The following is a 17296-nucleotide window of genomic DNA, read 5'->3' as shown; positions in this document are numbered from 1 at the left end:
CCTGGTCCTGATTACTTTTTCAAGAACGAAATTGAACAGTAACGGAGATAATCTGTCTCCTTGACGGACGCCAGTGTTAACAGTAAAAGGCTCAGATATTTCACTTGGGAATTTAACTTTTGAAGTAGTGCCAGTTAATGTTTGATTAATGCCCTTGTATTTTTATCCACTTGAAATTCTTCTAGAGTATTGAAAACTGTTTGATTGTCTATAGAAATCTACAAAAGTAATGACAGTTTGGTTTTGCGTATTTGTTCTGTACAAGATCTTCCTTTTCGGATTCCTCTAATTATTGTTATTATTATTATTCTTGTGTAGTGGATGGATTAGAGCACATTTCCAATCTTCAGAGATTTCTTTAGTGATGTGAATGTTTTCAAGAATCGAGTGTATTTTCCGGGCTATGCTTTCACCTTCGTTCTTCAGCATTTCAGCAGTTATGCCATCTTCCCTGTGGGCTTTGTTATTTTTCTGAGACCATGGATTATTTCTTTGACTTCTTCCAATGTTGGAGATTCTAAATCCTGAATAGCTGAGGGGATAATTCCCGGACAATCCATCAATGGTCTACAGAAACAAGATGTCAATCTGATCTTGAGAAATGAACGGCCGAGCTGTGTGGTGCAAATCCGCAGTCTCGTTCTGACTCGCACGCACCGCCTTGTCCCATCGTGCAACTGTCGTATACAGTAATGCATTCTCACCACCGGCCTCATGTAAGCCTCGATAACATTCTGATGCATTGTAAATTTTAATTCACAAACGCTGATCACTTTTCCAAAACATGCTTTAGAGTGGTGAAATCAATACTCTGCACTTCAATGTCGCACAGGAACAACATTCCCAACTAGACGCCTATCAAATGCACACTGCTCTTCGACTGCACAATCCATGTTGCCCTTGTATAACCACTAATTTTCTGTTCTGTCATTTTAACTCTTCTGGAACTGTACTTGCAGTTTTTTAGTTATTAATATTATTTTATTTTTAATGGATATCTTGTAAATGCCTTATGTATTTGCTTTTATTTTCGATGGGGAACTTGTAGATCTGTTTTAACGTCTTCGGTCTGCGAGTTACTTGTATTATTTTCGTATACTGAAGGCTTAATGCCAGTATATCTAATCACATTTATTGTGTTATTTGTAACTGGTAGTTTTGTTTGGCCTATGTGTGTGCCTCTGCAGTTTGCTTCTTGACAATTGAGCTCATTCAAAATATGCTAACATTTTCATTGTTCTTGTTGTAATTACTATTTATTATCTTATTGCTGTAATTTAAGTTATTTTTGAATATTATTTGGCCGTTTTTAATGATATTTTAAAGGGCTGGCTAGTTCTCCTTTAATCTTCCCTTATGTAATTTTTGTTTATGTGAACGCCTTTCTTGGAATTGTATCCGTAGTTTTTTATTATTATTATTATTATTATTTATTTGGTATTAAATTTATGTTAATGATTTGATTGAGCAAAGTATGAATTGAAATGTTTCTTGTGAGACATGTTTATTGATAAACTAGCTGATGTACCTGTGCTTCACTACAGAATTCTACACTGTATAGAGAATTCTAGGTTAAGTAGTGTATACATTGTGCGTAAGATGGTATGAAATTGCATAGCTCTTGATGTTACCCTAGAAACATGACGAGGAAGTCACCATTCGTCTTTTCTCTTATGAAGACTGGGTGAGTGAATATTCATTGTAATGGCAGGCCCTCTTACTTACCATCAGTCTCAATCAAATTGGGGAGTTTTCAATATAATGCCAGGCCCACTTGCCTACTGCAAGTCATGATCGAGTTGGGCAGTTTTCATTATAGTGGCCACGCACACACCACCTGTCTTTTTACATACTCGGAAAAGTTTTTATTCTTTTAAGGGACACCGTGAGCATAGCGAAGAACGAAAGTTAAATAGTAAAATTAACATAAAAAAGTATTTTATACATGTCTACAGCCGGGCTCAAATGGTTGGGGCGCTGACCTTTTCACCCTAACATGGTAGATTCGATGTTGGCTCAAATACGCTAGCCTCATGTCGGTAGATTTACTCCTGGCACCTGGGCATCTCCGAAATCCGTTAGTGGGACGTAAAGCAAATAGCATTATTATTAGTCTACAGCAAATGTGCCGTGTAATCCTCATCTTTGTTCGCTCACACACCATGACTAGCAGTTCAGTCTTGGTTCTTTGCTGCTAATCATAAAATGTGTTCCATTAGTGGTAATGGATAATAAACATTATGTGGTAAAATTAGGCTGTTAATACGGAGGAACTTTTCATGTGGTGCTGTTATAATTTGAAGAGTCAGGCTTGAGTCATGTGGTTTCAATCGTGGAGTAATCTAGAATGAAAATAGGTTACTGAGAAATTATGTAAACCTAAACAAGATCAAAAGGTAAAACGAATTTAGGCACATTTTGATTAACCTGTGTGTCAGCAAATGTAAGATTCTTTTATCTTGAACAAATGGATTACACGTCACCTCTTAGTTGTCAAATGGCACACTAGGACCATTTGCTGAAGGCATGTATGTAACACTTGTTTTCTTATGCTAATTTTACTACTTTCGTTCTTCGCTAGGCTGAGGATGTCTCCAAGAGGGACGAAACACGTACCTATAACTTCGCTTTAGGAATAAAAACTTTTGTAAGTGCTGTAAATGTTTATAGGTGTATCTTTAAACTGAAACCAACATAAGTCAACACAATGACGTCAGTATTAATGTCGTGATTAAAAGTAATGCTATCATATGAAATCCTCGATCAAATAAAGAACCGCAGATTTTCTCACTTTCAACGGACAGTAATATGCTGTCGATCTGACAGTCCAGAGTTCCAGAGACGGAATGAAGAGGCCACAGTCAGCTGTGAACACTCCTCAGCCATTATTCCGTTAAGTATGCACACTGCGCATTCCATTTGGTGCCTCAGAATAGGTATCGAATAGCTGGAATACAATGAAGAAACAGTGTGTTGCGTACAAGTAGTGTCAGAAAATGAATGAACCAAAGGAATGGCTTGCCAAAGAAGAAAGTTATCTAACTCCCCAGCTACTTTCTGACAATATCCAGGCAGGCTGTTATACTCGGTACACAGCACTTATCCCCTCTATCGAAGATGAGTGGTTGCAGAAGAGACAAAGCACATCACAACAAACGATAGTCAATGTAATGTTATTGTTGATCAATTTTACAAGTTTTCAACGTTGTAGGCTTTCACATTTAGTTTTCTTCCAACTGTGATATTGGGGCATCTACTGTAAATTCTACTTATTTTTCAAGCAATCGTTCCTTAATGATTTTTTTCTCATTTTTATAATCATCTTCATAATATTCCTAATTGATACGGACTGATAACCATGCGTTTTTACACCTTAAGACGGTCATGACGAAAGCTAACACGATTGAATAATATTTCAGTGTCAGCAATTCTCATGTTGAGGCAACAAAAGCGTAAATTCACCTAAATTCATGAATTGTCTTATAGTCATCTCCCTGTGGGGATACTCCCCTGCCTGTCATTAGAGGGAACTAAAATGCGCCCCAGGGGCTCTGAAATTGGGAGTATGAGTTGGCGTCCAAGGGGGTCTTACCTGAGTTACTTGTGCCAGGCTTCTCACTTTCATCTATCCTATCTGACCTCCCTTGGTCAACTTTTGTTCTTTTTTTGACCCCAACAGTATTACGTATGGAGGTATTGTTTTTCTTAGGTCAATTCCTTCATTGTTTGAAGTGTCGGACCCCTTCCACTTTTTCACTCTGATTGGTGTTGCCTAGCTCTACTTCCTCTTAAAACAATAATCACCACCACTTCTCTTATTAGTCGGCACGGTAAAACTGAATAAAATATAAATGATCATAAATTGTATTCGCTATAACTTTTATTATGTAGTACTTTTTGATTGGATCAATAACATATGTATTTAAAAAATAAATTTTAGGTGCCTTCCCCTATACTACCATTTTATCAAGGGTGAAAAAAATTATTTATAGCGTAGACTGTAGTTCCTTATTCCCCTATTTTACTTACCGATTTTCATTCAATTCTGTTTTCCCATTTTCTCTTGGCTTGACATTGATATGGCTTTGTAACAAAGATAAAAATTCACAGATATCTCTGTTATCATAGCCAGTACGGTAAAAATGTGTGAGATATAAATGATTGGAAATTTGATTCTATATAACTCATTTAGTTATGTAGTATTTATCGACAGGACCACTAGTAACATAAATATTTGAGAATTAAATTCTAGGCATTTCCCTAAACTACTCATTTCACTCAGTGTGAATAAAATTAATTATAGCCTAGATCTTCGGCTGTAACTCGATCAGAGTATATATAACTTCTTCCTGCATACATTGACCAGTTCAACTCGGTTTATGGATGTGTTTACGATGACTAAACAGACCAATCCTGTCATAAAACATACGCTCACACAAATCACAGTGAATGGATGGAGGAGGACGGGGGTTTTAATTGACGGAGTTTTCTTGCTTGTCGCTTGGCCTTTTAATGTCTGTGGCATTCTCTTTGAAACAAGATGACAGCGGTGGATGTAGTGTTCCGCCACAGTGAGCAGTCCACAGCACATTCTTCCCATGTCTGTATATCGGTACCAGTTGTCTTCATGATGTGTTTCAGCTGTTCCTAAAACGCTTAAGAGGGGCTCCATGAGTTCTACTGCCGGAACAAAGTTCACCATAAAGAATTTGGCGGGGAAGCCTGGTGAACATGGCCTAACCATCTCAGTTGGTGAGCGATGATTGTTGCCTCAATGCTATTTAGCTTTGCTTTGTTGAGAACTGCCATGTTGGTCACATAGTCCACCCACTTAATATTCAAGATGAGTCTCATTGTCTGTTGGTGGAAGCGCTCGATATCACAGCATTAGTGTACAAGTTTCACAGCCATACAGCAGCGTGGAAATGACAACAGCTTTGTACACCATGAGTTTGGTATACAATTTTAGGTCGTTATTCATGAAGACTCAGTGCATTAACTGTCCGAATGCTGCATGAGCAGCCCCAATTCTTTTATCAACATCTTGTTCACAGGTACACTGTTTAGACAAGATGCTTCCAAGATATGAAAAGTGATCAACCTGTTCCAGTGTTGTGTCTGAGATGGAGATGCTGAACTCAGGAAGTGTTAATCCTGGGGCAGGTTGTGCAAGTACAGTAGAAGTCCGTTATAGCGAGAATTCACACCGGCGAGAAATTTACTCACTATATCGGGATTGTCGTTATATCCGATTTTGTATAAAAGTCGGAAAAAAATCCATACACATTAAAATTTGGTTTGTAACGGCAATCGGTTTGTACAAAACTTGCGTTTCCGCAGATGATACACACTACGGCTTACTTGTTATTTTTCGAAATCCAATACTAAGTGAAAGTGTATGTTTAATTTCATTCTGAAAAATATATAATATCGTATTTCTACGAATCCAACACGAACCCCACTTTTTCCTTCAAAAAATTAAAATCAGGCTCAAAAGAAATTTTGTAAAATCATATGAATGCCTTTGTTGTACAGTAGGCCTACGCATTTCAGATTATTTTTAGACGCCGAACATTGGCTTTCGTCATGCCGTATTTTTTTGCGGCTGCACAAATTAGTCTTTATTTCCGCGGGTTTAACGAGCACTAACTTGTTGTTGGCATAATAATACCAAAGAGAACCCGTTAAAAATTTTCCGGCAATACCTATTCCATGCGTCTCTACAATACGACGATCCACCAGGAAAATATTCTTGCTGTCTAGAAAACTGTTACTTTTACTCAGCGTCAGATATAACCGGCTACCGCTGCACGCACGTCTTGCTTGCCGCCTAGCCTAATCGCGGACGTTGAAAGTCAACGAACGAGTTTAATGGCCATTCCGCCCTTGCGATTTTCGTGCACATATCTCACAATTTCATCTTCGACTTCTTTAAAGCGTCCTTGTTGCGCACCACTGAATGCATTTTTTGTACAGTACGCATTTTTTTTAGCTCTTTGTCTTCACGCTAACGCCAAATATTGGCTTTAGTTAGGCCTATGACGTATTTTCTTGCGGCTGCACAATTACTTTACATTTCCGAGTGTTTAATAACCGTTAACTTAAAAGTGGTATCATAACATCGACGAGAACCGTTTGGAAATTTGCCGGCAGTACCTTTTCCACGGATCATTACAATACGACTATCCATCACGAAAATATTCCTGCTGTCTATAAAACTTAATTTTACTAAGCGTCAAGTACAATAGACGCGTTATAAGTCTGCCACTGAGTAGCCGGCCTGTCTAAGAATTCGAAGGCTTCCATGTTTTGATGCCATTCTGCAGATTTGAGAAATGTTTTTGTAGATGCTAATAGAACGTCATTCTCTCTTCACTATTTCCCGAGATCCAGTGACGTTACACATAGGCACTGTACAACCGGTTGTCGCGGCTAGCGATGCATGATAAAGAGGCGGTCGTTAATTGTCAACGAATTTTGTGTGTGCGCGCGCGTGCGGTGGTGAAAAGAAGCAGCGTAGTTACTGCGGTAGTTTCCAGTTGTATCCATTAACTTACTGATTCTGAGAGGAAAAATACGTCGTCTTGGATTCGGAGAAATACGGTATCGCTTCAGAGGTTTCTGTGGCAAACACTTCAGTTTTCTCCTTCAAACGGCGTCACCTAACCTGACCGTATATGTAACATGAAAACATTTGAAAGACATGTAGAAAAATGATAACCTCCTCGCTAAAAATTTACATGTAAATAGCCTTTCCGAAATTTAACTAGACGCGAGAAGATATGAACTATACTTTGAAATCAGTGATGTACTCTGCCATATCTTGAGGTGTGTCACATTCTTACTTAATTTCCGTATGTAACATTAAAATTAAAAGATCGTTTACCACAGCCTTTATTTTTAACGAGTTAACAACTTCTATCGGCAACTTTATTTACGCATTTATTACGAAAATGAGTTATCCTCTTTCATTTCGATTTTTTGAGAGAATAGCAGTCGACGGGAATTACTAATCGACTCCAACATCGCCATCGAATGTCAACGAGAGAGCTCGTAAATGCACATAGTGAGAAGTAGTATAATAGGACAGTTCTGCCGCCACCACCCCCACCGGCTTCCAGAGGCCTCCTCCACCACCACCACAGCCAGAGGCCTCCCAGAGGTCTCCTCCACCACCCGCGGGAAATTTGAATTTGTAAACAAAGCCACGTGCTTTTTGACAGCTATCATCGTACCAACTTAACCTAACTAGCGCGAGATAAACAAATCCACGTGTTTTTTGACAGCCACGTGCTTTTTGACAGACAACAACGCATCGCTAACCTCAGTACTGCCATCTTGACGGGCCTAAACCTCAGTAGTACCAACTTAACCTAACTAGCGTGAGATAAACAAATCCACGTGCTTTTTTGACAGCTGTCATCCGCCATCTTTAAACTACAGAGCACCGTGCTGCCCTCTTTATCTCAGTAGCTGTAAATTCGTCACCTGCCATCGGCAGTGCTGCCATCTTAACGGGCCTAAACCTTAGTGCTACCAACTTAACCTCACTAGCGCGAGATTTGAATCGGTAAACAAATCCACATGCTTTTCTGACAGCTGTCATCCGCCATCTTTAATCAACAGAACACCATGCTGCCCTCTATATCTTTGAAATGTGGTAGCGGATAATTTGAAAAATGCTTTTTGATAGCAGCCATCTTTAATCAAGAGAGCACTGTGCTGCACTCTATGTGGTAGCGGCAATTGAAAACTTCTAAGTGCCCCTGTTTGGAAACAAACCACGTGCTCTTTTGACAGCTACATCCGCCATCTTTAATCAAGGGAGCACCGTACCGCACTCTTTAGTTGAAATATGGTGGCGGCAATTTGAAAAATTCCACGTGCTCTTGTTTGGAAACAATGCTACATGCTTATTTGACAGCTACCGTCCGCCATCTTTAATCCATAGAGCACAGCACAGTTCAATATAGGAATATAGGAATTTTGAAGGGACAGAAATATATTGTCGCTATAACGGAGTTCTCGTTATATGCCGTACAATGTGTTTTGGACATTAACTGAATTGCTACGATATGAATCAATGTTAATTTTTTGCCAGTGTTCAATGTATTAGTTGTTTTAAGATCTTTATATCTTGTCCTACTTTACTATTTGGCTGATGATGACACTTGTAATGTGTCGAAACCGGTCCCAATAAAGAAGTTGTGACTTCTTTTTAGTTCAAGTTACAATGAAGTATTGAAAGGTGGATCCTTCTAATATTGTACATCTTCTTATTTCTCCATTCAATACGGAACGATCATGAAGTTTTAAACTTTAAATGTTAAACAGGATCGGACTCGATGGGTCCCCCTGAAGCACTCCTGTCGTTTCCTCTATTAGGATAGATTTCGTCAGATTGTCATCAATCTGTACGTAGTTTTCTGTGAGTATGTTTCGTATCAGAACTAAGAGAGATGTATCATTTTCCAATACATGCTCCAGTCTTTCCAACAGTAATATTCTATTGATTGAGTCAAAGCCTTTGAAAAGTCTATGAAAGTTACATGTAATTTTCCTTTTCGGTTTCTCGTCGTTTCCTGTATGTTATCTTGTAGACACTTAACTGCTTGTAGAGTAGATCTTCCCTTGCAAAACCAAAATTGCTCTCCAGGTATTTTACAGTCCACGAGGTCAGTCAGCCTATTTGTGATAAGCTTTATCAGTATCTTGAACGGAATGCATCCTAAATCGATACCTCGATAAGCATCGGGGTCTCCAGATCATAGAAAACTAAATACAGAGGCTGCTGTTGTTCTCTGCATTTTTCCTGGAGTTTTTTTAGCACAGAAGATCATATCTGTTGTGCCTCTGGAGGTTCCGAAACCACATTGAGACTCAGAAAAAATCTTCTCTGAGATAACTCGGAGCCGGTTTAATAGAATTCTTGCGATAATTTTACCTGCAATTGACAAAAGTGATATAAATAAAGTTTTATTGCAGCCAATTGCCATATATAAATTGTTCTACTCCTTACTATATTCATGTAAGGTCGTTTCTCTTTTGCTTCACTTATTGAAGTGGTATCGTTCACATATTTTCCCACATAATTTGCACACGCATTCGTCGCTTGGTTCGTGATATATATATATAGCTTATGATGAAATCGTGTACAGCCAGCCTGTTGATAGCACTGTGCGTGGGCCCATCCAGTCTCTACTTGTCATAGCATCCGTCACGTAAAACTCGGCCAGATTTCTTCTCTTTTGCTTAACCTCAGATTTAGGTGAGCAGTGGCTTGAGGTGACAAAAGTGATATACCACGGTAGTTCCCACATACACTACGATCACCTTTCTTGAAGATAGTGTTGATGGTAGCATTCTTCAAGTCGTCAGGTACTTCTCGAGTTTCCCAAATCAAGAGGATGAGTGTGAAAATTCTAGTCTTCAAGGGTATACCTCCATTTTGTATCAGTTCCAGAGGGATGTTTTCAGGACCAGGAGCCTCTCTTGGTTTTAGTTGATTGAGTGCTTTGGTGAAGTTGCTGTATGTAGGTGGAACTGCCATCCATGGTTGTTGGGGCTGCTGAGGGACATTAAGAAGAAAGTCCTCAGCAACATTGGAGACACGATTTAGAAGTGAAGTGAAATGTTCCTTCCAACGCTGTAAAATTTCTCCATTATCAGTTAAAATGATGGAGTTGCCAGCAGTCTTCAATGAGCCCGATGAAGATCGAATTGGACCATATATCTCCTTTATGCCAGCATAGGAGTTTTGCAGGTCATGGGCATTAGATAGTTTTTGCAGTTCTTCAGCTTTTTGTTGCCACCAGTTATTCTTAATTCCCCTAATTTGTGCCTGACATTTTCCTTTAAGTTCCAAGAAATTGAATTCTTCACATTGGAAGACGGATCTTGAAGATAGGATAGGTGGGCTTCCGGTTTGGCATTGATCAGACATTTAATTTCTCATTATTTTCATCAAACCAGTCCTCTCTTTTTTTTCCTCACAAAACTAATTGTTTCCTCAGCTGACTCAGTGATGACCTTCTGAAGCGTGACCCATTCCTGATTTGTACTGTCACTGCTGACTGGATGACTAGCCAGTTTGTTTGAGATTGCATTTCTGTAATCTGTAGCAGTGGATTCAATTTGAAGTTTAGAAGTATCAAATTTCTTTCTGGGCAGGTTGTGGATGGATCTTTTTAGTTTGCAACAGATTGAGATTCTCAAGCAGGAAAAAGGGAGCTTATGATCTGTCCAGCAGTCATCTACGTTTCTTGTGGTCCTTGTAACAAGGACATCTTTTTTATCACATTGCCTGGTGATGATATAATGAAGGATGTGTCTGTGCTTTGAGCGAGGGTGCATTCAAGTGGTCTTGGAGCGATTAGGCAGGTGGAACTGAGTATTAGTAATGAAGAGTTCGTGTTCAGCACATAAACCAAGGAGCAGTAGACCATTGGCATTACAGTAGCCAAGTCCATGTTTTTCCATCACATTGCCCCATAATTGGTGATCTTTACCAACTCTGGCGTTGAAATTGACAAGTAGTAAGGGTTTGTCTCTTGGTCATACTTTGGTGATGGTAGTGCTCCAGCAATTTTCTCTTTATGCACGTCAGAAAGATGTGACAGAAAATTAGCAAGTGGATTTGTTAGTTACTGTGAACACAACTGATGCAGAAATACCATTCTTTTTACATTCTTTCAATAGCCCTTGTCTTAGGCTAATACCTTCGTTCTTTGAAATGTCGGATCCCTTCCACTTTTTCACTCTGATTGGTATTGCCTAGTTCTACTTCATCTTAAAACAATAAACACGACCATCACTCTTATGATAGTCGGTACGGTAACTCTTATTTTAAATATATTAGATGGATTATCTATTAAAATGTCTGGAGTGGCTAAAATGCTTGTAGGTTGCTAATTAATGTGTTATTTAACCACTTATTCAATATATTATTTTTTTATACAATTAGGATTTGATCATTGTTACCTTAACAATGTGAGACATGTTTCACCTTTCATAGAAGGCATCATCAGTCATTGTACCTCGTCAACATTAAATCAGGCACCTGATTTGAAAATAAAGTATAATTACTAAGATCTAATATTAACATTTTTATAATCTTAGTAATTCTACTTTAATTTCAAATCAGGTGCCTGATTTAATCTTGAGGAGGTACAGTAACTGATGAGCCTTCTATGAAAGACGAAACATGTCTCACATTCTTAAGGTAATAATGATCAATTCCTAATTGTATAAAAAAATTTAATGTATTGAATAGGTGGTTAATAGTAAATTAATTAGCAACCTACAAGTATAGTATCTTCAATACGGAACCTTAATGATATTTATCACTTGCAACGTGGCTAAAATGCTCCATAAATTCATAGAATTTTCTACAGATGTTTAAGTCAGAGTAACCTCTTGCTGTAGGACTCATTAAGTGCTATTGCAAAAAGTTTGGAATGTTTTCCATAAATAGGGGTTTTCTTTTTCAGGAAGTTTATACATTTATTTATTCAAAATTAGTATCTGCAGACTGAAAAATTTGACAGTTATTAAAAAAAGGTTATGTGAGGCTTGAAGACTGAATGCTAGCAGACATAAATCAATAGCAAAAATGTAATGTAATATTTGTGTTTTCCAGGTAGCTTGGATTATATGAAGCATCCGGACTTTTTTGAAGTACATAAGCTGTTCACGGTGGAGGATCTTTTTGAATCAAGAGTTCATCTTGGACATAAAAATGGTTCGTTAGATGACAGAATGAAGCCTTATTTGTTTGGTTCTCGTCTTGGGCATCTTGTGTTTGACCTAGATGTCACTGCAGAGCACCTGCGGCGAGCATTAAATTTTACGGCTCATGTTGCTTTCCGAGGAGGCATCATCCTGTTTATTGGTCGCAACGCCCAGCTGGCACACTTGGTGGAGCGTACAGCACAAGATTGTGGAGAATATGCCAACGTGAGGTTTTGGCGAGGAGGCATCTTCACCAACTCCACTAAACTGTTCGGTGCCACTACTCGTCTCCCAGATCTGGTCATCTTCCTCAATACCCTCAACAACGTCCTGACTCAGCATGTTGCTGTTCTGGAGGCTGCTAAAATGGCTATACCAACCGTTGGCATTGTAGACACGAACTGCAATCCCAACTTGCTTACGTACCCAATTCCTGGGAATGATGACACTCCTTGTGCTATAGAACTTTACTGCCACCTATTCAAGAAGGTTGTCTTGTTAGGGAAGGAGAAGAGGAAACTTTTAGATGAAACATAAGCTAATGTCTGTTAAGTATGTGATATAAAACTGAAGAGAGGGAAATAGAAAGTCATCATTCCCAGATCTTGCTGTCCCTGACAAACTCATTTTCACTTTGTAGTTTCATCAAGGAGTCATTATTGAGAGACCTTCCTTTTTGTGGGAAGTGGGGATAAAGTAAATGCATATGAGAGAAATCTTTCAGCATGAATATATACTGTACCAAATTTTGGCAAGTTGGCAAGCATAACACAACACCATGTTCCCTCGTGTGATTTCCCGTCGCCTTTAAGGCGAAGTGCTGGAACATTCCAGAACAACCTGGAAATGTGAGTAAACTGCTACTATACTGTTTGTCAAAATTAGTAATGCTGGTGTACTCCCTCCTTGAACAAGTAAAAACTAGAACATTATGCCATATTTGTTCACATATAATTCGTCACTGCCTATATCCCGTACCCCATATTTAACATTTGAAATTGCAGGGGAAAAAAAGCCCACACGTAACTCGCCTTAATTTCTGACGTCCTAAAGACGTACGATACATACACAAAATAAAGTTTGGGTATTCTGTGGACATGCCTATACATTAAATATCGGGACTGTGCTAGTTGCTCTACGTGACAGTACAAGAAGCTGCATTACTTTCTACCTGCAGAATGGTTGAGGCTAGCTGTTGTAACAAAAGTACCTAACTCGCAAACCCCTGCCCCAAGGCCGCATTCCTAGCCAGTCGGTCACACTCAGCCGTCTTTGTCAGTATGCTTATCACTACCTGTTCAGCAGAGCTGATCACATGAATTGGGAGTGTTTCCCTGTCCAGGCAGTCAAGCGATTACCAATATACATTGTCTGTTCTTGGGCATTATAAATTTTCCAGCGCCTTTCACCCCAGTGTGCTAAGTTTGGCTCACCAGTTGGTAAATAGCACACCTACCAAGACGCATGTAGGCTACTTGGAGCCACCGGCAGTGCCATGCACACTGAGAGACTTCGTCTCATTACCCAGAACGGATGCCACCACTCTTCTGTTCTCGCGTTTCACTCTTGTTTCTCAGTTAAGTTTTCTTGTGTAGGTCTATCTTTAAGTTATGGAGAAACATTGGAGTTATAAGGCTGGGTTTAAACTCAAAGTGACAAAATATGCTGAAGAACATAGTAACAGAGCTGCCGGTTGAAAATTCAGTGTGACTTCAGTTTAATGTTTGCTACTGGTGTAAACAGAAAACTGCGTTAAAAACCACCAACTGAACACGTAAGGCTTTCAGAGGGCTGAAAACTGGTAAGTTTCCTGGAACTGGTACGTTACAGAGTTGTGAAATGATGGCTTTAGTATCTCGCAGAAGATGGTACATTCCAAAGCGCGCAAACTAGCCATTATAGGAGGAATCAGCTGTTCAGAACTGAAAGTGAATCGGGGTTGGATCTGCAGATTCATGACACGAATGTAATTGTGTCTGCACAGGCGAACATTTCTCTGTCAGAGAATGCCAAGCGATTTCAGCAACAGTATCATAGATTTTCATTGCCATGTGGTAGCAATGCGCAAGAAAGACAGTTACCTCTTATCTCAAATTGGCAATGCAGATCAAACCCCGATAAACTTTGACATGCCATTCAACACCACCAACAAGAAGGAAGAATCTAGTGTGCTTGTACGTACAACTAGGTATGAAAAAAAGTTGCACTGTCATGTTAGCAATAACTGCAGACGGAAGAAAATTGCCATTGTACATTATTTTGAGAAGAAAACCAATGCCTGAAGCAAAGTTTTCCGAAGGCATTCCTGTACGCGTTCAAGAGAAAGGATAGATGGATACAGGACTGGGTCCGTACGGTATGGGGAGCACAGCTAGGGGCACTGCCTCAGCGCTCAGCAGTGCTAGTATTCTCTTGGTGGAAGACGCGAAGAAACGTCTTCTGGACGTGAAAACTGATCTCGTGGTAATTCTTGGTGGACTCGCACATTGTCTACAGCCCTCAGATGTTTCCGTTAACAAGCCCTTCATGGACAACGTATGTAAATTGTACGCCGAATGGATGGCAGGAGGTGAACATGAACTGACACCAGCAGGCAAAATAGAGGCCGCGAGTTGATCAATCAATCAATACAATCAATTAATACTGATCTGCATTTAGGACAGTCGCCCAGGTGGCAGATTCCCTATCTGTTGTTTTCTAGCCTTTTCGTAAATGATTTAAAAGAAATCAGAAATTTATCGAACATTTCCCTTCCTATATATGAATATTTGCCTCAATTTGTCCTCTTGAATTCCAACTTTACCTTCATATTGTGATCTTTCCTACTTTTAAAGATGCCACTCAAACTTATTCGTCTACTAATGTCATTCCACGCCATCTCTCCGCTGACAGCTCAGAACATACCACTTTGTCGAGCAGCTCGTCTTCTTTCTCCCAATTATTCCCGGCCCAAACTTTGCAACATTTTTGTAACACTACTTTTTTGTTGGAAATCACCCAGAACAAATTGTGCTACTTTTCTTTGGATTTTTTCCAGTTCTTGAATTAGGTAATCCTGGTAAGGGTCCCGTACACTGGAACCATACTCTAGTTGGGGTCTTACCAGAGACTTATATGTCCTCTCCTTTAAATCCTTACTACAACCCCCAAACACCCTCATAACCATGTGCAGAGATCTGTACCCTTTATTTACAATCCCATTTATGTGATTACCCCAATGAAGATCTTTCCTTATATTGACACCTAGATACTTACAATGATCCCCGAAAGGAACTTTCACCCCATCAACGCAGTAATTAAAACTGAGAGGACTTTTCCTATTTGTGAAACACACAACCTGACTTTCAACCCCGTTGATCAACATACCATTGCCTGCTGTCCATCTCACAACATTTTCGAGGTCACGTTGTAGTTGCTCACAATCTTGTAACTTGTTTATTACTCTATACAGAATAACATCATCTGCAAAAAGCCTTACCTCTGATTCCACTTCTTTACTCATATCATTTATATATATAAGAAAACATAAAGGTCCAATAATACTGCCCTGAGGATATCGCCTCTTAATTATTACCGGGTCAGATAAAGCTTCACCTACTCTAATTCTCTGAGATCTGTTTTCTAGAAATATAGCAACCCATTCAGCGACTCTTTCGTCTAGTCCAATTGCACTCATTTTTGCCATCCACCCTATCAAATGCTTTAGACAGGTCAATCGCGATACAGTCCATTTGACCTCCTGAATCCAAGATATCTGCTATATCCTGCTGGAATCTTAAAAGTTGAGCTTCAGTGGAATAACCTTTCCTAAAACCGAACTGCCTTCTATCAAACCAGTTATTAATTTTGCAAACATATCTAATATAATCAGAAAGAATGCCTTCCCAAAGCTTACATGCAACACATGTCAAACTTACTGGCCTGTAATTTTCAGCTTTATGTCTATCACTCTTTCCTTTATACATAGGGACTACTATAGCAACTATCCATTCATCTGGTATAGCTCCTCCGACCAAACAGTAATCAGATAAGTACTTCAGATATTGGGTTATGTGGGTCGACAGGTGTTACTTGAAGACTGGCATTGCAAATGCGTTGGATGGAAGTAAGGACAATGCAGTTTGGGATGATGACCAGAATGATGCATAAGAGAATAGCTCGGAGATTGAAGGCAGTGACAGTGAATACGGTAAGTGTGCCAGTTATCTTGTTTCAATAACCTAATGCAATTTTACGCTTTTCAGGAATACGGTCTTTCACACACAAATTCCTGCATATATCACGCACCAAAAATTTTCACACTTATTTTTGATCGAAAAAGTGCGAGTTGTATGCGAGCAAATATGGTATTTTAAAATATTGTCATTGTACTTACAAAACCATTCACTTCTCTCTGAGTCATTGGAGGGATCATCCCTGGATGAGATTATCATTTAGATTCCACAGGTATTCCTAGTATACCTGGAGTTTCACTTTAATGAGCCAGCAGGTGTGCATGTGTTAAGCATAATTGCTGTTGTTATCTGGAAGTTCTTTCATTACTACAAGGCTGAAAGGTTGTAATTTGAGCCTTTTTGTCCAAGGTTTGTCTCAGAATTGCATCTTTCGACATTGTAACCGTTGAACTGCATTGTGTAAGTGAAATATTAATAATAAATTTATGAACACAGTAAAAACAGTAAAACAAACTCAAGGTTCAATAAAAGCGGAGTACTACAAAACGTAAATGACAGGTTGTGAAACGTGACAACTACAAAAAGGATGTGGTAAGCAGCATGAAAGCCTGTGAGATAAATAGAACTTACCCTTTGTGAAGGAAGAATATGTAAATGGTAATTACTCTTGAAGACATTTATTTTGAAATGAACAAACCAAAACTCATTATGGAAAGAACTGAACAAAACTCAAAGATATTTTATAAGTTGAATGTAAGTATTAATTGCGCCTGGAGATATGCTCAACATACCAAAGAAATTTTAAGCACCACTTAAGTATCCAAGTGTAGCTTCCACCGAAGTCCCAGTCTCATCCATGGCTGTGACAATATGGTAGTTGCTGGGGTATGGGTGGTGCTGAGTAATGACGTTCAGAGCACAACCTGTGCGTATGAGTGTTATGAAAGGTGTTGCGCATAGGGTCAGTCGTGCTGCAATAGTACTTTCTGACCCAGTGAGGAAAGCAATGGCAAACTACTTCACTCCTCATCTTGCCTAATATGCCTCATTTTGGTGCTGCCATTGGCAGAAGCAGGAGACTCCCGATTTTTCATCATTCCTCCCGATCGCCGGGTCCGATCTCCTGATTTCAAGAGCAATATCCGTAATTTTCGTATTATTTCAAACTCCCGCGGATTTCCTCGTTCTATCGATATATGGCTGAGTATGGCTGGTCGATAGTTCTAATAATGATACCAGATGGTAGTACGGGGCACAGTGGCCAGTCATGTGCTGCTCTTTGGTCTATAATACAGTCATTCTCTTTGCAAGCGAGTCAAGTGAGTAACATTCTCTCTCTCTTTGGCCGTGCGCGTAGAGGCGCGCGGCTGTGAGCTTGCATCCGGGAGATA

The 17296-nt window shown here is 39.4% G+C and overlaps 1 protein-coding gene across 2 annotated transcripts in view; it reads left to right on the top strand.

Moving 5' to 3' along the window:
* mRpS2 (mitochondrial ribosomal protein S2) overlaps nt 1-12662 on the top strand; it is a 65960-nt gene extending 53298 nt beyond the window's left edge. For both annotated transcript variants that reach the window (XM_067151011.2, XM_067151010.2), the window contains one exon: nt 11639-12662. In XM_067151011.2, coding sequence (XP_067007112.1) covers nt 11639-12267 — 629 coding nt within the window. In that variant the 3' untranslated portion in view covers nt 12268-12662. The remainder of the gene's footprint in view (nt 1-11638) is intronic.
* The last annotated feature ends 4634 nt before the right edge of the window (nt 12663-17296 follow it).

Source organism: Anabrus simplex, chromosome 7 (genome assembly GCF_040414725.1).
Source record: "Anabrus simplex isolate iqAnaSimp1 chromosome 7, ASM4041472v1, whole genome shotgun sequence".
In the NCBI taxonomy this organism is placed as follows: Eukaryota; Metazoa; Arthropoda; class Insecta; order Orthoptera; family Tettigoniidae; genus Anabrus; species Anabrus simplex.
Note: the sequence above shows the minus strand (reverse complement) of the source record. Positions and strands in the feature narration are given on the sequence as shown.